General features: G+C 44.8%; 9 protein-coding genes across 9 annotated transcripts; 5 read left to right on the plus strand and 4 right to left on the minus strand.

Moving 5' to 3' along the window:
* Nucleotides 1-177: 177 nt before the first annotated feature.
* GEP3 (Gep3p) lies at nucleotides 178-1,785 on the plus strand (the record flags this gene model as incomplete). Its single annotated transcript, XM_002553093.1, has 1 exon — nucleotides 178-1,785. One exon carries the CDS (start codon nucleotides 178-180, stop codon nucleotides 1,783-1,785), a length of 1,608 nt encoding a protein of 535 aa, XP_002553139.1.
* Nucleotides 1,786-1,891: 106 nt separating this feature from the next.
* VPS30 (beclin 1) lies at nucleotides 1,892-3,265 on the plus strand (the record flags this gene model as incomplete). Its single annotated transcript, XM_002553094.1, has 1 exon — nucleotides 1,892-3,265. The coding sequence occupies one exon, from the start codon at nucleotides 1,892-1,894 to the stop codon at nucleotides 3,263-3,265; it is 1,374 nt and encodes a 457-aa protein (XP_002553140.1).
* A 160-nt stretch (nucleotides 3,266-3,425) lies between these two features.
* On the plus strand, nucleotides 3,426-6,029 carry KLTH0D09922g (KLTH0D09922p; the record flags this gene model as incomplete). Its single annotated transcript, XM_002553095.1, has 1 exon — nucleotides 3,426-6,029. The coding sequence occupies one exon, from the start codon at nucleotides 3,426-3,428 to the stop codon at nucleotides 6,027-6,029; it is 2,604 nt and encodes an 867-aa protein (XP_002553141.1).
* A 483-nt stretch (nucleotides 6,030-6,512) lies between these two features.
* RNY1 (ribonuclease T2) lies at nucleotides 6,513-7,817 on the plus strand (the record flags this gene model as incomplete). The annotated part of the gene is made up of 1 exon (XM_002553096.1): nucleotides 6,513-7,817. One exon carries the CDS (start codon nucleotides 6,513-6,515, stop codon nucleotides 7,815-7,817), a length of 1,305 nt encoding a protein of 434 aa, XP_002553142.1.
* Nucleotides 7,818-7,859: 42 nt separating this feature from the next.
* On the minus strand, nucleotides 7,860-8,510 carry SPC29 (Spc29p; the record flags this gene model as incomplete). The annotated part of the gene is made up of 1 exon (XM_002553097.1): nucleotides 7,860-8,510. The coding sequence occupies one exon, from the start codon at nucleotides 8,508-8,510 to the stop codon at nucleotides 7,860-7,862; it is 651 nt and encodes a 216-aa protein (XP_002553143.1).
* Nucleotides 8,511-10,191: 1,681 nt separating this feature from the next.
* Nucleotides 10,192-12,762, plus strand: PTP2 (tyrosine protein phosphatase PTP2; the record flags this gene model as incomplete). The annotated part of the gene is made up of 1 exon (XM_002553098.1): nucleotides 10,192-12,762. The coding sequence occupies one exon, from the start codon at nucleotides 10,192-10,194 to the stop codon at nucleotides 12,760-12,762; it is 2,571 nt and encodes an 856-aa protein (XP_002553144.1).
* A 138-nt stretch (nucleotides 12,763-12,900) lies between these two features.
* Nucleotides 12,901-16,005, minus strand: KAP120 (karyopherin KAP120; the record flags this gene model as incomplete). Its single annotated transcript, XM_002553099.1, has 1 exon — nucleotides 12,901-16,005. The coding sequence occupies one exon, from the start codon at nucleotides 16,003-16,005 to the stop codon at nucleotides 12,901-12,903; it is 3,105 nt and encodes a 1,034-aa protein (XP_002553145.1).
* Nucleotides 16,006-16,233: 228 nt separating this feature from the next.
* Nucleotides 16,234-17,523, minus strand: NPT1 (nicotinate phosphoribosyltransferase; the record flags this gene model as incomplete). Its single annotated transcript, XM_002553100.1, has 1 exon — nucleotides 16,234-17,523. One exon carries the CDS (start codon nucleotides 17,521-17,523, stop codon nucleotides 16,234-16,236), a length of 1,290 nt encoding a protein of 429 aa, XP_002553146.1.
* A 207-nt stretch (nucleotides 17,524-17,730) lies between these two features.
* On the minus strand, nucleotides 17,731-20,343 carry NAN1 (Nan1p; the record flags this gene model as incomplete). Its single annotated transcript, XM_002553101.1, has 1 exon — nucleotides 17,731-20,343. One exon carries the CDS (start codon nucleotides 20,341-20,343, stop codon nucleotides 17,731-17,733), a length of 2,613 nt encoding a protein of 870 aa, XP_002553147.1.
* Nucleotides 20,344-20,384: the final 41 nt, after the last annotated feature.

A 20,384-nucleotide genomic window follows, 5' to 3' on the forward strand; every position in this document is an offset into this window, starting at 1 on the left:
GAAGCTCATCTCATCGCGTACCAAAGAAAATTTTTTTAGTTAGCGCTAAAATTTTCTTTTCGATTGGCACGTGAATATGAACTTTTCAAAGCTCATCGCCATCGTGTAGGTTAGACTACGGCTTGAAGAGAGCCAAACATAAAGAAGCAAGCGAGCTAGAGCATTTGATCTGGCTCTATGCTACCGGTATCAAGACTGTGTGTACGTAGCTCTCTACGGAAACTCGTTTTTGTGAGGTTCGTGTCCTGCACTTCATGCGGAGTCACACTACAGAACAATAATGTGCGGGGGACTGGATTTTACACTCCGCCCAAGGCACAAATTGAGCGCAAAAGACCAGTGATTGAGGACCTGAAGTATTTGCTCTTCAGTCAGGATTTACAAAGCTTGAAGTCTGAACTCAGCGCAGAAGAAAGACCTAAGAAGAATAAGCCACTGATATGCAAGCGCTGTAACGATGCGCTTCATCATAACACGTTTTCCAAAGAGGACTTCCGCCGATACTCGATGCAGGAAGTGTACCGTCATGTTCCAGCTGGTGCGGACATATACCATGTTGTGCCGCTTACAGACTTTCCTCTTCAGCTCAATTCAGCGGTTCTCAAGGATTCACGTTATAACTCAGCGCTGCTGCTCTCAAAGGGTGATCAGGTCACCCCTGACAAATCTCTGCTGCAACGTAAGGCTCCCCAGTTTTTCAAAGACATGTTGAGACTCAAAATGAACTATAACAGCAATAAGAGCATAGCTTTTTCAGCATCTAAGGGTTGGAATATCCAGTCTGTGTACTCCGTTCTGCGCAGCAACTCATTTTTAATCGGGTGCCCTAATTCAGGAAAATCTACTCTTGTTAATGCGCTTCTGAAGAAGTTTCCTTCACTGAAGCCTTCGGAAGGCAACAATGCTTCAGAAGCAGAGATAGTCCGAGGCGCCGGCGTCTCTAACATTCCAAATATGACAAGAGATCTACAGAGTTACAACATCGGCAGCAAGGTCATAAACGATCTACCTGGCTACTCTACTAATTACGGGAGTCCAGGCCCTGAAGATGCTTTGGATGCCAAAGTCTTGGAGAAGATTCAGAAGACACACTTGTTCAAAAAGACAAAGTTGGTTAAGCAGCGCTACACCTCATTGAAGGGCACCGACGCCGGCCGATGCTATACGGTGAGTGGCATTTTTTACCTTGTTCCGCCACCTGATACTATAAACCAAGTCGTGAATTATATTCCTGGAAATGAGAGGCAATACAGAAACATTGACAAAGCACTTTCTGTTGTAAATAGCGAGCACGCATGTCCCGAGAAAGGACCTCTCAGACAATACGTCGGTGTCCAAAAAGCGATGGAATCCAAAGATAACTACGTGAGACATGTTCTCCCACCTTTCCAGGGATCGATAGAGGTCGTACTTAAAGAGATTGGCTATTTCCAACTCAAGACTACAGGCAAATACAAATTCTTAGGGCTGCATGAGGTTTGGGTTCCAAAAGGCGTTGATGTTTGCATTCGCGAGCCAATTGCTCGTCTCATAGATGAAGGGTATGAGGGATACTTGAGCTCTGAGGGGAAGAAAAAGGCCATACCCGAAAAACGCGAAGTCTTCAGCGCTACATATCCAATGTCTTTCGAGGAGACTGATACACTTCAAAAAATGAAAGAAATGTTTCTAGAGCGTACAAAAAATGATGTTTTGGCACGCAAATTCATCTCCTCGAATCCTCTAAAGATAATCGGAACGGCTCAAAAAGAAGCGCCTAACTTGTATTGGTATTATAAATGGTAAGTAATGTGAAATGGTGGACTGCACTCTGTAAATAGTAAAATCATGAGTAAAAAATTTAGGGTCATAATAAGAATGAATCTATTAATTGTTTGACAAGGACTGTAAAATGGGGGATGATGAGGTGCTCAAATGCCAGAACTGTCAGGTTCCACTCGAAATTGACAGCTCATTGATAGACTTGAGCCTAGCACAGCGCAGCCTGCTGATGAATACTGCTACCGAGCCGAGCGTTCCCACAGGAATCATTCCTCCAGATAGATTGAGAAGACTAGGCTCTGTAAAAAAGGGTGGCAGCTTAAACTTACAGCCTTCTGTGTTGAACAGCCTTGACTCTTACGTCTTTTTAGGTGGTGAATCAAGCACCCTACAGCAGACGCGTTGGGATGGCGAATCAGGAGATGAGGCCGACGATAGTGCCACAACGAAGACTCTATCATCTCGCGTTGGCACCTTAACCAATATTTTCAATGTGCTCTCTTCAAAAAGTAACATTGATTACCCAGTCTGTCAAGATTGTTGTGACTTACTCATTCAGAAACTCAAAGGTGAGTATGAAGAAGCGTTGAAGGAGCGCGACACTTACTCAGAATTTTTGTACAGGCTAAAAAAACAACGAGAACTTGAAAGCTATGCCACTTCCAAGCCCCATATGGTTTCAGAATCTGGTGGTGTGGACACTAAAAAAGAGCAGGAAGAACTATTAAATGAGCTTATAGAACTCGAAAAAACAGAAGCAGAGCTGGACTCGACAATAGAAGATTTGGAAAGTGAGCTACAAGCGAAAAATGACCAAGAAATAGCTGAATTGGAGGTGATGAACTCGCGTGATTTAGAAAAGCTGGAATTTATGAGCGAGCTTCAATCACTAAAAAATCAGTACGAGTCTACACTGAATAACCTTGATAAGTTGCGCAAGACTAATGTCTATAATGAGACTTTTCGGATATCTCATGACGGGCCATTTGGGACAATAAATGGAATGCGTTTAGGCGGGTTAGATGATAAGCCGATCCCTTGGCAAGAAATAAATGGTGCATTAGGGCAGGTGATACTATTGCTTGCCACAATTTGTGCGCGTCTAAAATTCAAGCTTAATGGTTATGTTTTAAGGCCTATGGGTTCTTTTTCGAAAATTGAAAAGCTTGACCCAAAGGACCAAGAGTGGCACAGTTATGACGCGTTTAGCGACGGAAGTTTTAAGCTGGGAAGGTTTTTCCATAAAGAAACCAGTTTTGATCGTGCGATGGTGTCTATTCTGGAAGTGATAAGTCAGATAACATCGAGATTGTCTATGGAAAGATCTTCCGACTCTGAAGAGATAGAGCTTCCTTATAACATGCACGGTGATAAAATCAATGGAATGGCAGTCAAATTATGCGGTAATAAGCCAGGGCTTGAATGGACAACGGCGTGCAAGTTTGTTCTAACTAATTGTAAGTGGTTATTAGCATTCTCGTCCAGTATGATCAATGACTTTTAGTAAGAATTGGTTTCAACAGATAAACAGCAAGTAAGCCGCAGCACTATACTTGGGATTTCCTAGCATAGATTTTGATGTGCTGCAGCAGTATCGTACATTTCCGTTGTGAACTTTCAGGTGAAAAATCATAGGACAGGAACAAGTTAAAGCTGCCGTTTTCATGACGGTTAAAACAGTTGTGTCTGACAGAAATGGAGAAGCCAACAAGCTAACGTCGCAAGCTCTGGCCCAATCCCTCAAACAGCTGGCGGGCGGCCTTCAGATTGAGGACGCCGATTTTGATGCCGTGTCGAGAAGAATACTTGATGCTGTTCCTCCAAGCGCAACACACTCGAGCGTAGTACAATTTGGCGGTGAAGTGCTGGCTGCAATGTCAACGACGCACCCCGACTTTGCGAATCTCGCTGCAAGATGGGAAATATCAGAATTGCATAAAAAATTACAAGGGCTATCTTTTACTGAGAACCTCGCGCTTCTTCAAAAGCTCAGATCATCGAGTAAGGCTCCAACAGTCAAGAGGCATAAGACCAGCACTTCACATAACGATAAAAACTTGATATCTGCTGCTTTTTACGAGATGGCACTTCGTTACCAAACTACACTCGATGCTGCGATCCAACCCGACAGAGACTTTGATTTCTCCTATTTCGGCTGGAAAACACTTTCTAAGTCGTACTTGATCAAGCGAAAAAATGAAGAAACGCACGAAACTCCGCAATTTCTTTTCATGAGAGTCGCCCTTGCCATTCACGGTCCACGCGGAGATATTGACGCAGTTTTAGAGACTTACGACTTGATGTCTCGTAAGTTTTTCATTCATGCTTCACCAACTCTTTTTAACGCAGGGACGGTCAACCAGTATTTGTCTTCCTGCTTTCTAGTGGCCATGATAGAAGATTCAATTGACGGAATTTACCGCACACTCCATAAAACGGCAATGATTTCCAAGGCATCCGGAGGAGTAGGAGTTCATGTTTCAAATGTAAGGGGGACGGGTGCCTACATATCAGGGTCAAATGGCACATCTAATGGGTTAGTACCGATGTTACGGGTATTCAATAATACTGCCAGATACGTAGACCAAGGTGGTAACAAAAGACCTGGCGCCTTCTGTATATATCTGGAACCTTGGCACTCAGATGTCCTTGACTTTTTGCAACTTCGCAAGAACCAAGGGAAAGAGGAACTGAGAGCCCGTGATTTGTTCCTGGCGTTATGGATACCAGATCTTTTTATGGAGCGCGTAGAACAAAATGGCAGCTGGTGCCTTTTCTCTCCAGATGAAGCACCAGGATTACAAGAATGCTTTGGTGAGGAATTCAAAAAGCTTTACGAAACATATGAGAAAACGCTAGCGCCAGCGAAGAAAATGCCAGCACAAAAGTTATGGAGCGAAATCTTACAAAGCCAAGTCGAAACAGGCGGCCCGTTTATGCTATACAAAGACTCCTGCAACAATAAGTCTAATCAGAAGAATTTAGGCACTATCAAGTCATCCAATCTGTGCTGTGAGATTGTGCAGTATAGCTCGCCAAGTGAAACTGCTGTTTGTAATCTTGCCTCCGTGGCTCTTCCGTCTTTTGTGAAGCTTCAAAGAGAACAAGCAATTTTTGATTTCGAGTCACTTCATAAAATTGTGAAAGTGCTTACCAAAAATCTGGATTCAGTGATAGATATATGCGACTATCCAGTCGAAGACGCGAAGTTCAGCAACGAGAAAAACAGGCCTATTGCTATAGGTGTACAAGGTTTAGCGGACGCCCTAATGATACTGCGCATCCCCTTTCATTCCGAAAGCGCTCGCGTCCTTAATAAGCAAATTTTCGAGACGATTTACCATGCTGCAGTGGAAACTTCTATTGAGAGATCAAAAAAGCTAGGGCCTTACCCAAGTTTCGATAATTCGCCTGTATCAAGAGGCGAGTTTCAATTCGATCTCTGGGGTCTAAACGATGACAATTACGAGTTTCTGTTCAGTGATTGGAAAGAAATGAGAGAGAAAGTAAAGCAGCACGGGATTAGGAATTCGCTGTTAGTTGGGCCCATGCCCACAGCCTCAACCTCTCAAATTTTAGGCTTCACCGAATCATTTGAGCCAATGACTTCGAACATATACACGAGAAGGGTCCTCAGCGGAGAGTTCACCGTCATCAACAAATACATGGTTGACGACTTCTGTCGACTTGGAATTTGGAACGAAAAGCTTAAAAATCGGATCATTGAGCAAAATGGGTCGATCCAAGGAATTGAGGGAATACCTAGTAACTTAAAAGAGCTTTACAGGACGGTTTGGGAAATACCACAACGTGTGATGATCGACCTATCAGCGGACCGCGGTCCATTCATTGACCAATCTCAAAGTCTTAATCTCTTTTTGAGAGAACCAACAATGGGGAAGCTCACCAGCATGCATTTCTATGGCTGGAAAAAAGGGCTTAAGACAGGAATGTACTACTTGAGAACACAGGCGGCCTCTGGCGCTATCAAATTCACAATCAACCAGGAGAATACCCTCCGCGGCGCGGTTTCTATTCGCAAGGGCCTGGAGGTCAAGCAGCTTTCAGTTTTTGGACATTATCCAAGTTCATGCAAACCCCACTTGCATATAAAAGTGGCAAAGGACAAGCGCCATGAAATGTCAAACTCGAGCGATACTTCTGATAAATTTAGAGGTGATGACGACCATTTTGGAATTCACAACTCTCAGCAGCTTGCCTGCTCCAATGACAGAACGGATGCGAACTGTGAAAGTTGCTCAGGCTAGAAATCTTGTATATAAACCTTAATGAACTCCTAAAGGTCTGGTATGGATTTTGATTGGTCGCGTTTTATAAGGGCAGGCAGCTGGAGAAAGGCTGACGCAAGAGAATTGAGCGCCCTCGCCGTAAAGGAATTTGGCAAAAAGATGTAAACATTCCTGTGGTCGTGCAATCATACTTTTACGCTTTAAGTAAGAGCTGCTTCCTATTTAAGCTCATAGCTGATTGTTGCCCTGAGAAACTTCACGTGCAAGATATTTATCATGTTTACGCTAATCAATTTCAACCCCTTAAAAACTTACATATAACGGAGTTCTACGCTAGGATAAAGCTTGGAAAGGAAACGTGCTTTTTATTCGCAAGAAGGTCAGAAATTGTGGGCTAAATCAATCAATTGCACTTCCTGAAAGCAAGAGATTTGTCCAAAATAGCCACTACAATTGAGGATAGCTTGAAAGGCAAATCACCTTACTAAAATACCAACAAAGATGAGAATTCCCATAGAAGCTTTATCCCTTGAAAGCCTGGGCCTTTTTAGCAAACTTGAGCATAACAACTTCAAGGAAAAATTTCCTTCGTGCCCCTCGGATCTGCCGCTGTCGTGTTCTAACCACACGGTGATCAATGATAGTTGTTGCTTTGAGTATCCTGGTGGCATTATGCTACAAACCCAGTTCTGGGATTATGTGCCTCCGAGAAATATGGATTCTGGCCGCTGGAACAGCGACCTTGAAAAGCACCTAGGTCCAAATACGTCGTTCACCAATCATGGTCTTTGGCCTGATAATTGCGACGGCAGATATGAGCAGTTTTGCGACTCTTCGCGCCAGATTGATGATGTTTATCATCTTCTGACCTCTGAGGAGTTTAACAAAGAAGGTATGGAAATTCAGGGCAAAGAGCTCTTGGAACAGATGGGCAAGCTTTGGAAGAGTAATACCGGAGACGACGAATCGCTGTGGATTCACGAGTTCAACAAACATGCCACTTGTATTAAAACTTTGCAGCCTAGTTGCTATGCTCGCTGGGACGGGAACGAGGAGGCAATCAGCGAAGATCACGAGAAACAAGCTGTTTTCGACTACTATAGAATCGCAATGAAACTTTATGGGGAACTTGATACATTCCAGACGCTTGAAAAGCATGGAATTGTCCCATCTGTTGGCAAGTCATATTCACGTAAACAGATAAGCGAAGCTTTGAACTCGGATTTCAAAGGGAAAGACGTTTTTTTCAAGTGTGACCGCAACAAGGCATTGAATGAAATCTGGTATTATCACCTGCTACAGGGTAGCTTGTTGGGAGAGCAATTCGAGCCAATTGACTCTTTGAGACCACGTTCAAACTGTCCCGAGGAAGGAATAAAATTTTATCCTAAAGGTCACAGACCGCATAACGGAGGGCGGCCAGGCGGCGGAAACCGCGGTCAGAGGGGAATTATACGTGTCAGTGGGTACAATGGCTTCATAATTCGTAACGGCCACTGGATGACCACCGGTACACCCGCTAACTTTGATCTCATCAAGGCACCTTTCGGAAACTATTATCTCAAGTCAAGGACTGGATACTGTGGGTCTGATAACAAGCATGAGGGTGTTCTTGTGTGTAACAAAGGCATTTCGAGCGCCTCTCAATTCGATTACGACGAAACAAAAGGGTTTTTGGGGCTGTCAGGAAGTTTTGCTTGGCATGCTAATGAATATCCAAGGGGCCGTCGGCAGGCTCAAATTTACACGGGATCCCCCGAGGACTCAAAGTACCCACTAAAATTGAAATTTGTAAAATTGCATTAAATATTTAACTGAAAGAAGTAAACGTGAAAAGGTTTTGTTACGCTACCAACGGCTTGTGTCGCGGGCTATTTGTAATAACTTGGTCGTAGAATCATCAAAATTGGAAATCTGTCTATCCGGGCGATCGACGGCACCAGAGTTGAGCAGTACGCGCGTATTCTCATCGTCCGTGTATAGCGGGGTGTATTGCTGTCTTAAACGTCTGGAAATTCCCTCATCTACGAGCTGAGGTTCAGGGGACCTGGAGTTGCCTTGAGACTCTAGACGGGTAATGTAACGTTCCAGCATGCTGACACGGTTTTCGAGTGCCGAGTTTCGGATCACCTGGGCATCAAGCCCGCGTGTCAGTTCGTCTATAACTCGCTGCTGGCTGTAAAGCATTGATCGGAGGTTTTCAATGTCACTGCGTGCAGCCGTCGGTATCGGCACCTGAGGTGGCCTGTTCATGAACCTATCGGGCTGCAAGCCTTCTCGAAGCTGCTGTCGCAGCTTGTCATCGTCTGCCCTTTCTTTGGATCCGTTGATTGGAGGCGTCGGGATCTGTTGGAGCGGCCTTGTCCGAGCCCTGGTAGGACTCGTAACGAGCAGGTTTTGGAGATTCTTCTTAGAGGCGAGATACTCGCGCCTTATATTCTGCAGGGTGTCATCTGTTTCTGGATTGCTGAGGAATGCGCTCAAACCAGGCTGGCTCATCGAATGCAGTGGTGCGTTGCCTGGTTTTTTCGATAGTGCGGCTTCGATGAGATTTTGTGTTTATACTTTTGGATATATGTCAATTGTGTTTTTCGTGAAATAATAAGTAAGCCCGTGCTAGTTTGAAGACGCTGCAAGCCGCTACAAACAATGCTAAGGGGGTATTTTGATCAGAAGAGAGCTCGCCCGCGAAAAACCATCCAAAAGCGCTTTAACCTTCATAAGATAATTCCAGAGGTCCAGCTCTTGTCCTAGCGTTGAGCATATTAGGCCTCTGGCCATGGCGGCTATTGAGTCAACACCAAATGACCCAAAATCAGGCGGGCAGGACGAATAATCGCGCGACCCATCACGAGGCTGATCGGATATACGAATTGAAGTTGTTCACCAGAAGCCACGTATCACGGCGATAACGGTATCGCCGTACACAGGTTAATGCGAGCATGCCTAGGTGCGTTGTCTGTTTGCCATATCGGCGGAATATCCGCGAGAAGCGGAGCCTCTGCAAGAAACAAAGCGCCGAGTAGGCATACGGCACGCACTAATCACGCATCAAGCAGGCGCACCACTGCTCCCTCGCCGTCCTGAGCTCGCGCGTGCCCTTCGTACAGACGTACAAAGTGACACCGGAAGTGTGAGCTCCCGAAGCAACGGCCTATTTTAAGCCTCGCCATCGTGGCGCGTATGCGCACCTAAAACCAGGCGCTGTACGCCGTCGTGCACCGCACTGTGCGCTTTCCCATTGTCGCTCCGCCTGCGCCGCTGCAAAATCTCGAAAACGCGGACCTCGTCGCGCGCAGCCCTAACACCACGTGGAATCAAGATTTAAACGCCGGCCCGGTCGTTCAGCATCAAGCTGAGTCGTCCTCAGCGCCACTAAAACAGCGCCACTGAGGCATCGCAACGAAGAAACCTAGAGCCTCATACACGTCGTCTCAAGTGACAAATGCTCATCTCAGAATTCCACGGATGTGCAGCGGCGCCAGCTTCTACCGCCTGCGCACCGGGCGCGCCTCCGCGGTACTTTGCTTGCTACGGCTGCTGCGGCTACTGCTTTCCGTGTCGGGCTTCAATATGCCGTTTTCGCTCGAAAAGTTCTAGATCGCATGCAAGGATCACCTATAATAGAAGATATTCGTATCAAGGCACCAAACTTGCATAATTCACCACAACAACTGTTACAGGATGCGCAAAGAGGCGTTCGGCAATGGAATGAATCTGGCGGAACCCAGGCAGCAAGTCCAGGGAGAGACAGTAATAGCAGTCTACAAGTCACTGGGTTCAAGACAAGGCGTGGCACTAGAACGTTAGAAACGTTTAAAACCTCAGCAAAGTCGCAGACCGTAGGCGGTGTACGACGCGAAGTCTAGAGACGCAAAAAAAAGGGCATCGCAAGACGAATACAGAAAAGACCCAAGTGGCAAAATCGACAAGTGGGGCATTGAAAGTTCCGCCAGAGCGCAAGGTGGAACCAGAGGACTGGATACCCAGAACAGAACGGCACTGAGCGTGCAGGTTGGAAATCCCAGGAAACGCGAACTGAGCGGAAGCGTCGGCGCGCACAAAGGAAAAAAAAATAGAGCGAGCAAGGCTCAGAGACTTGACAGCTTTTGTATTTGGCGTCCACAGGTGCAGGATTTCGCGGGCCGGATATCGCACTCTATCACACCCCGCCTAAGCCATGAGCCAGGCCCATCTCGGAATGCGACACAGCGGCACAGCGGTGCACCTAGGCTCCCCGAAGAACCAGGCGTTTATGAACACCGCCGCGACGTGCGTCGACCTCACCAAGGGCCAGTATTATGCCGCCCATGTCCAGCCCTGCGAGTCGCTAGGCGACGCCAGGCAGCTTGAGAATGCGCTCTTCATTGACCTTTCGCAGTGCGGAACACAGCTTCCGCTCCCGAACTGTAAACAAGTGCATTTGAAGTTTCCTTCAACTTTGCTACGACGCCCCAAGTTCCAATTCTCGCAACTGGTTCAGACGTTGGATCACGAAACACAACGGGTGCTCGAAGAAGAGGTGCCGCGCAGATCGACGTATGTTTTTTACGACGAGGGAAGCTCGCTTCAGAGCTGCTCCTTCAATACCAGTCACATCCTTGCGAAAATCGTTCCCTATTTATACCAACAGCAGCGCGACATCCGCCTCTTCTTTTTGCAGGGAGGCGCGGCTCAACCACAAGAGAAGCCTGCGCATCAGCATCCGCCATTTGCGCGCCCACCCCATCCGACAAGCACACGATCTTCTTCGGGGATCCGCAAGGCGGCCCCCAGCAAGCACAATATGAATTTGAAGATTACAATACCATCTCGCAATCTTCGCACCGATAATTCTAATTACATGTTCATCCAATCATTCAAAAAGGACTCCGTACACTACTCTCCAGACAGCCTTCAAAAGTACTTCACCTTTCATATGCCTTCGAAGATTGAATCAGATGATCAAACGCTGCCTGCCTGGCTCAAAAGCTTTTCAAAAGATGGCAACAAAAACCTACTTCGCATTTTAACGTCTTTCGAGCACTTGGAAAAGCTTGAGGTCCAGAGGCTGGAGCGGTGCTTACAGTCCTTCAAAGATGAACAAGGCTCTCAAACCGGCAGAGATGCTAGACCTCCTGTAGCCAATGACAATTCAAGTCGTTCGCAGCGTCCTAGGGTTGAGAAGCTGTACTCGTTTCGCGAAATGCAAAAACAGTTTCAACCAAACAGGCACGACTATGATTCTGACAACGATAGCTATCACCAGAGCGAAGAAGCCAAGCTAAAAATGGATATCAGCGAGGAGCTGAATGACGGAGAAAACAAAAAAATGCTTCTGAAACTGAAAAAGGCTAAAGAGGATTTCAATCCTTATTCCTCTGATACTAAGGACAGCGAAGAATGTTCAGACGTTGCACGCGAAGCTGGGACGAACGAGGATGATGAAGAGGTTGCAGAGACTCCTATGGATGATTATCTTCTGACACGAGGCATACAATCTTTCACGAAAAACCGCTATTCCAACATTTTACCTTACGAGCATTCCCGCGTGAAGCTGGAACCTTCACCAATATGGGCAGAAAACAAGAATGACCAATTCGCTAACACTGGTGCCCCGGGCCCCAAATCGCCGGCCGGTTGCACTGTACGAAGAAGGCGCAACTCTTACTTCTCCCAAGACTGTTCAAACGATAGAGACGCAGAACAGGCGTGTCCACCAAGGCAAGAAAATAGCAGAAGCTCTTTGATGCCTCCTTCTATGTCATTAGAATCGCGAAGCTCTGCGGCATCTCCTCATAAATCTGCATCTGAGAGCGAGTCGTTTAATGATTATTTCAACGCAAATTACCTGAAAATTCCTCAAATCAACCCTGACTATAATTATATTGCTACACAGGCTCCACTTCCCTCCACCTTGGATGATTTTTGGAAGGTTGTGATAGCGAACAATGTTAAGGTCATTATATCACTAAACTCTGACGACGAGCTTAGCTTACGAAAATGGGACGTATACTGGAATTCCAGCACGCTGAAGAAATTTGACGTTCGTGTTAACAAAACGTATGAAAACGTGGCCGGCGTAGAAGGTTGCATACTGAGAGTTTTCGATGTTAGGCGCCATATATCTTATGAAGCAAGCTCAGCGGAAGGGCCAAAGAATTCCGGTAGTGCTAACACTGTCAAGAGCGAGAGCAACGATAGCTCCGCACAAGGCTTCGAAGGTAATGAAAACAGCAAAAATAGCAGTGACAGCAAATTCAGCCCTAGTTACACGGTTTGCCAATTGCAGTATACAAAATGGCTTGATTCTTGCGGGATTGTTATGAGTGATGTGTTAAAGCTTCATCGTATCAAAACTTACTTATCCAGCGACGCCGAAGGTTTCATCAAAAGCGTTCAAGATGGGAAGGTTTATGAAGCTATAATGAAATCTGACAATGAGGTTCCAAAGAACATCAGCGCTTTCGATCAGAAAAAGAATGAAGTTAGTGCACCCGTGCTAGTACATTGCTCTGCTGGTTGTGGACGAACTGGGGTGTTTATTACACTTGACTATCTCTTGAATGTGCTGGAACACCCGACAGATCGTTCAAATCGTATTGACGTTTGGAATATGTCCCAGGATTTGATTTACATTATCGTTAATGAGCTAAGGAAACAAAGAATTTCAATGGTTCAAAACCTTACGCAGTACATCACTTGCTATGAGGGGATACTTGAATACTTCGGATTACGCAAAAGCGCTGGGCGCGATGCAACTGTTTACTGAGAATGTTTCTTGTAAAGGTTTTTTAAGTCGATTTCAATAATTAGATAGTCAAGGGCTACAGGGTACATAAGAAGCCCAAAGCTTAATTATTCATTGAAAAAGTTGCACTTCGACAGTGTTGTCTGCTTTACCGCTTCTCTATTTTTGAGCGGGTATTGATAGAAAGAGGCGTAGGTCCTGGATCAACGCTTCGTCTACAGAAGATAGTAACGTTTGAAATTGAGGCCCCATTTCTGTCTCAAGATATTGCAAAGTGTAAGTTATGTGTTCTTTCAAGCTTACGTTATGAGCAGGATCTCTCTCACTAACAAGCTTCTGAAGCCTTTGGTGTTCGCATGTCAATATGTGCTCTTCTGAATCGTCTTGAGATTCACCGTATGCTGGGTCGTTAATGTAATACTTTTCGCAATCCCCGTTGGTCGTCTCATTCGTTTCTTCGAGGAATTCAACCCACAAAGAAACAATGCTAGCAATTTCTGAAATAACAGCGGGGTATTGCGTTCTCAGCATGCTAGATAACCCTAAAATGTGAATTTTCCTGACCCGTGGATCAAAAAAGTCTTTAAAACAAAGAATCCATATAGTCACTAACTTGTTTATCACATTCTCCAAAGGTGTTTCTACAGAAAGGGCCTTTCTTTCCTCTAAAGGAAGCAACGAATTACGTTCGGAGGTTGGCAGGGCTGATCTGTATCGCTCTAATAATTGAATGATTGAACCTGGGTCAAAGTAGGCTATTCTTGCAATTGTTTGCAACAATTGACCTGCTTGAAAGAGCGAAATTTGGTCTTCACGGAATAGCGCATTGAAGATCGAGGGCAACATTCCCGTTTCGAGCAAAAATTCAAGCAAAAGTCTATCATTATCTGGATCCCGCGCCAAAGTGAGAATATCCAAAATTGAGAGTACAATATCAAAGGAATCATCGCGAAGTTTCAGAAGATATCCTGAAAGGTGAGAAAACGCAAAAAAAAAGCACTCATTATTCAAGAATTGACTTTCTGGCAAAACAAGTGCATAGCTCTTAACGATTTCTAACAAAGTGGGAAGAATCTCGGTTTGATTTTGGACAGCGTTTTTCAAAAACGGAACCAACTTGAAGAAAGTTTCATCAAGCGCTTGTTCACTGGGGGAGTAGTTTTGTAAAAGGCTCTGCCAGAGTTCAAAGCCATCCTCATATAGAAGGGAATACTGAGGTGACGAAGGATCGCATGCAGCTAGCGTTATGGGGAGAGATATCTGCCAGGTAGCTGGGGAATTTTTGCCCAGGGAGTCGATTGCGCGTCTTAGCAACCTCAACAAAGCGTTGGCTAATATAGATTCACTAGAATCATTCATAGAAAGTTCCCACAGTTCGGGAACAACTTGAAGAATTTCCACTAGTAAATTCCTGCTAACAAGAGGCTTTGTTTGTACGATAATGTCACTAAGTGTATTAAGAACGTAGAGTCGCGTTTCAGTAAGGGATACAGATGGTAAGGTTCTCTTGAGTAATACCACAACGAAATCATCAAGGTAGGGTTGGAACGAGTTTTTGTCAAAATTCCAGTCATCAACCAATGTCCTTAAGCTCTGGATTGCTGTCAAACGGACCACTTTATCTTCCTCTTCCGTCAAAATCTTATAAAAGAACTTGTAGCAAGCTTGCTTACTTTCTTCAGAACATTTGATAGTAGACCACTCATTTATAACTAGCGCAACTCTTCTTTTAACTATCTTTGAGAACTCTGGGAGTTGTTGGGGATTTAATGCCTCCGGCAGGAAAACATTTACGAGAAGCGTATCAAAGTCAACAGCTTCGCTGATAGATGTTGCGCTCAACTGAAAACTTGCAAAGATTGCGTCCTTTTTTAGTAAATCTTCGACGCTATTATTCAAAGAGCTCGCTTCCGTCTGAATCTTATTGAGCAAATAAGGAACTAAAAGGTCAGGGAACGAATTGATAAGATCTTGAAAGAAATTTTCAGCACAAGGCCTGATCTGGTATTCATAACTAGTGGCAAGTTGCTCATTTATCCACTCCTCGGGATCGAGCGACCAATCTTCAAGATCAGATTTTCTGAGTTTCAAGTACCAGTCCATTAAAAGGTCAACCCATTTCTTGATCAAATTCTCGTTCAAAAATTCTGATGTAATTCTTTTCACCGCAACATCCACTTCATATTTATCATTTTTCGCTTTGATTGTCACAGCGCCCTTTTTGTGTATGAAGTTGATTAGACGCTTTAAGATCAAAAATGATCTGATAGCTATCTGCTCCCAAAAATTTCCGTCGACTTCAGCATTCTCACGGTACACATCAGGCGCTCTCTCGATCAGTAATTTTGTGAATGCTGTCAGCACTTGTAGGGAGCAAGGCAAAAGAATGAAATTTGACGGGGATGCGCATATCAAACTATAGTACAGCTTCCCATAACATCTCACAAATTTCTCAAAATTGTCAAATCCTTTATAATTATCAAAATGTGTCATCAGAAGCTCGAAGTGATTAATGGATATCTGCAAAAACTCCGCAATAGACACGTTTCTATGAGGTGTCTCACACCCCTCGGTGACCAAGCGCCGTAAAACCTTGAGCGCTAGGTAGGAAACTTGGATCTGAGAAAGACTTTCCTCATCGACACTTGCAGCCGACGTCCACTCGTTAAAGGCCTTCAGGTACGTCCTCACAAGGAGAGGAAAAACCAGAGGTGATTTGCTTTGCATCGCAGGTCGACATCTGCCAATTCGTGCTGTAGCTAACGTTTTAATCATTTGGTTCATAATTAACAAAAGATTGAACATCCTAACATTGTCTTGCCATATAGCCTCTGTGCCAAGTAGATGTTCGAGGTCTTCGAAAAGAGTTGGCCAATCACCAGGGAAATCTAGACGGGCAATACGCGCCGCCGCTTGTGAGTTTTGAATCCCAAGCTGATTATTGTTTTCGTCAATGAGATCAAACAGCCTGGCTCTAATGGAGGCCTTCTCATCTTTACCAATGGCGTTGATACGGGTACTTCGCCAGTACTTCTCGACTCCATTTTTGAATTGAATAATGGCAAGCCACCTAACATCCAGAGGACACGATAGATTGAGATAAACAGACTGCAGTAGGAAATGGAAGCCTTTTTGAGTCTCCCATAGCTTAAGCTGCTGTTCGGCAAATCTTTGTGCCTGCGAACCCGCATGCCTTGGATCACTGGCCTGCCCCAAGACCTGAACTAAATCCAGTTCCGTCAAAGCTAGTGAACCATCACCCATTCTAACTTCAAATCACGAAAGTGCCGTTTATCAAATAGCAGGCACAAATTAACAACTAGAATTAAGTACAAACTATCTCCAGCTTACAAAGTTCTAGGGTTCTGATTGATTAGGGCATCGCTGGAGGTATGAAAGTCCCTTAGGCTTAAAATTTGAAAATCATTAGACACGTATGAGCGCGGACAACAGTTTTGGCCTTTTCACCAGAAGTGGAAGATCAGATACGATCTAAGAGGCCCATCTGTGAGCCTCATTATCACCCGCCCATGTACGTTCAATATATCCAAGTTCCTCCTTCACCCTACGAACAGTGCGTGGGTCCCCCATATTCTTGCCCATATTGTCTGAGATTTTGATAGCAGGATTACCATTGACTTCCAACAGTTTGATAACAATATTAAGAGGTTCGCTAACCTTTACACTGTCTTCAGAACTATGGAAATCATTGGTGAAATTTGTGCCAATCCCAAAAGTTGCCTTCAAACCACAATCGTGTGCAGCCTGAGAATATTGAATAGCTTTTTCCGGATTCAATGAATCAGAAAAGCAGATAAGCTTTGAGAATCGTGGGTACTTCAATACATCAAAATAGTGGTGTGCAATTTTTTTGGCGTACTGCACTGGATCGCCAGAATCTTGCCTAACGCCTGCGTAGTAATCGGAATAGGGTGGAATAAAGGTCTTGAGAAAGTTGTCGGTACCAAATGTATCAGTAAGAGCCAAACCAGCATTTTCGGGACCGAAAGTTTTAATCCAATAGTCCATAGCGAGTTTATTAGCGTTCACATAATCTTTTGTTACAGAAGCGACTCCCATCATCCACTCGTGAGCAACGGTCCCAACAGGCTTCACACCATACTTCTTGGCAAAGAGCACATTGGAAGTACCTGCAAAGCATTTCCTACCCTTTTCACCTGTCTCCTCGACTGCCTTAATGATTCCCTTTAATACCAAATCTTGAGCTTCCAAAGATCGCCGACGTCTGCTCCCGAATTCGCTGAAATTGATGTCGTTTTCAATCAGCTTCTTAGCCTTTTGGTAGGCGCGTTCCTCCTGGTTTTCATAGGTCCAGTCAGTGTCAACAAACTTGAAGTAAGCCTCTGATATCAAAGACAGCAAAGGAATTTCGTAAAGAATTGTATCTCTCCAAAGCCCCTTGACCTGAATTTTGATATGGTACCTCTCTGGAGCATCTGCAGGCTCAGTCGAAAGGCTAATTTGGTCGCTGGGGCATATCTTTGGCTGGCCATTTGATATGTACTTCAAAAACTCATCTGGCAAGTATGGGATCGCTGTTTTCAAATACTCAATTTCGTCTTTGCCAAATTTCAAATCGCCTAGCACGCGAACTTCCTGCTCTAGCCATTCAATTGCCTCCTTATTAAATGTCATGTGTGAAGACCTGTTGGTATATTTATAAATTACCTCAGCATCGGGCATATTTTGGAGAACAGCTGCATACATCGTCAATTTGTACATGTCAGTATCCAGCAAGGACTTGATGACAGGCCCCGTCATTGTTTTTTGTGGAGTTTTGTTGGTGCTTAGATTTCAGATGATACTTCTGATAATGAGATTAGCTTTTTTTTACTTCCGCTGTCGAAAATTAATTATCTCGCCCACCCCAGCCCTTAATAAAGGTGCGAATCACAGAAAGCCGGCCTGCATGGTAATTGCAAGCTATGTGAGCGGGGGCCGGAAACTATATATGAAATGATAAGTAATTTAAGTGATAACCTTCATGACACGGTCGAAAAGCGTGTCCATTTGAACGTTCTCGATATTCTCAAACATGCTCGTAAAGCTGTTCATGTTGATCAGCTTTCCAGATTTATCGCCATTTATGAAATCAAGAAGAGCTTCCTCCTTTTCATCAGTTTCTGGTTCAAGCCCTTGGGCTTTCTGTGCGCGGGTAAGCTTCTGAAGCTCGATCTCAAACTCGTTAGATGCCAACTGGTCCAACGCGCCCTCCTTGTCAACTTCATCGAGCATCTCTGGACTCGTTGTTGTACTGACAACACCAAGCCTATTCTTTGTGTCCAAGAAAATAAAGTCTGTATCGAAGTTCCAACGAATACAAGAGATATATTCATCATGCTCAAACGCACCCAGCTTCTGAGATAGGTCGGAATTAAAAACGAGCACATGTGAAGCGTAGTTCAGGGTTGGTCTACCTTCGGCGTCCAAGGTTTTGTGGTTTACCACAAGCGCCACACGGCCATTTTTCTCGTCACAGCTGATCAATCTGGATGCATGACCATTCTTGTAAACCCCGTTGACAAATGGATATAAGTCAAAGCTGCTTTCTACCACTCCCAACAGAAGATTAATAGAGTTAAGGCTAGTCTGCGTAGCAACAATAAGGTTTGAATCGTTAACGAGCATTATTGACTGAATTGCGGAGTCCATTGTAAATTCATTTAAAGCCTTTGCAGAATCTTCATAAAACTTTTTGAATGCAGCAAATTCAATAACTGTAACTTTATCATCAAAAGCATGAAATATTAAGCTACCGTCAAGAGACCATGCTAGCTCAACAGAGTTACTGAAGTGATTGACACTTGGCACTGCAACTTTGGAAAGGGCCCAATTGTTCAAGACTTCATCGAAAGACCAGTATTTCAAGCCACCGTTGTTATCTGATGTAAGGCAGCCTAAGGAGTTATTGACAGATCTTGGAGCGACAAGTATGCTAGTTATCGGGGTTTTGAGGCCGTGTGGACTTAAAACCTTGGTCTGAAGTTCCCACTCGCCGCTTGCTGACATGCGCCAGAACTTCAGCACATGAGAAAAGTCGTTAGATGACAGAAGTCCCTCAGGAGGATATTCGACCTCGTAAGATATCATCCAGTTGCCATCTTTCGTAAACTTCACATCAGCTATTACAGGATCTTTTAAGTTCAGTTCTGACCGCACTTTACCCATTGAGTTGTTTAGGCCGGATGCTAAGTATTGGTAGTGAATTTGCTCATTTTTGTAAAAGTCAAAAATTTGGACAGCAGAAGTATGGGGGAAGTATAGATGCTTGGTACTGGGCTGTATTTCGAATACGGAACTGAAGTCTTGCCTTCTTCTCTTGAGCAATTTCCTTTGCTGTTTTTTATTAGCTTTTTGCAAATCTGCGGATGATGCCGACGCTTTAGATGAAACCGCCGAGACGGGGTAAACAACGTCTCTGACTGCCGTCTGAAAAACGCACAATGGACCGCTTATTGCGATTCTTGATTTGAGGTCAGTGGAGTTCAGCAGGAGCAGTTGGTAGTCCGAGTTTGATTGGTTATCCGCAAACTGCAGGCCTAGAGAATAGAATTTATCATGAAGAATGTTGCAATCCACAACTACACCGTTCAATCTAGGGAGAAATTGCTGCAGGTTTGTCGAAAGCTGCCAGAAACTCAAAACCTTTTCCCAGCCACCAGAAAGCAAGTATGTCCCATCTGAGGTAAAGCATAAAGACAGTACAGAGTCAATATGCCATTTCAGTAGCCGGGTAGATTGATCCGTTAAATTTATGACATTGATTACACCAGAAGCGTATCCCACTGCTAGCTGGGAACCTTGGTGGTCGAGTGCCATTACTGTGGCGAAATGGGCATTGGACGATGCAGATGCAGATGCTATCGACGGCAAAGGCAGCGTTTTGCTGTCAATTTGATCATGGATGTCCTCGAGATACAGCACCTTTTTCGAGTTTTGGCCCTTCGCCAACAAGCACAGAAATTTATCGTTCGATGACCAGGCTGATAAAAGCACATGCTCAAAGCGTTTTCTCTCGCTCAGCTTTCTCTCAGAGTTGTCGTAGCTGTAGATGCGGTATGTGTAAGTAGCCGAAGTCTCAGCTTCTGACGTCAGGACTGATACCCTTCCTCCAAATCTGAAAAGTTTAACAACTTGCTCATTGGGCTGTAGCGTGCCTAACTGGATAACCTTGGGCTCGTCTGCCAACTTTCCCTTGTAGTTGAGCACCACCACATCCCCTACAGATGTGATCACGCTGAAATCGAATGTATCGTCTGAGTGAGCACCGTCTGCTGTGCCGCCCTCGGCTAGCGTCAAGTCGCCCAGCGCCAAATCACAGATCGACGCCGCGTCCGCACCTAAGAACAAACGCGAGAGTACCGCATTGTTCGCAAATTTGAGGGTTTTGACGCATTGACTTGTTTCCAATGAATAAACCTTGATTTGGTTGTTGAATGGTACCACCACGCATGTTTCGTCGCGGGTCAATAGTGTGACAGACTTGTTGCAGCATGACCGGTTTGAAGCGCGCGGCAGCACAAGTTTACCGCCGGAAACCACCGATAACTTGTACTTCTGATGTACAACTGATTGTCCCATCTCAAATTCCAGGAGCAATAGTCCACCTTAAGGTCTCGCGT

This window comes from Lachancea thermotolerans (assembly GCF_000142805.1).
Source record: "Lachancea thermotolerans CBS 6340 chromosome D complete sequence".
In the NCBI taxonomy this organism is placed as follows: domain Eukaryota; kingdom Fungi; phylum Ascomycota; class Saccharomycetes; order Saccharomycetales; family Saccharomycetaceae; genus Lachancea; species Lachancea thermotolerans.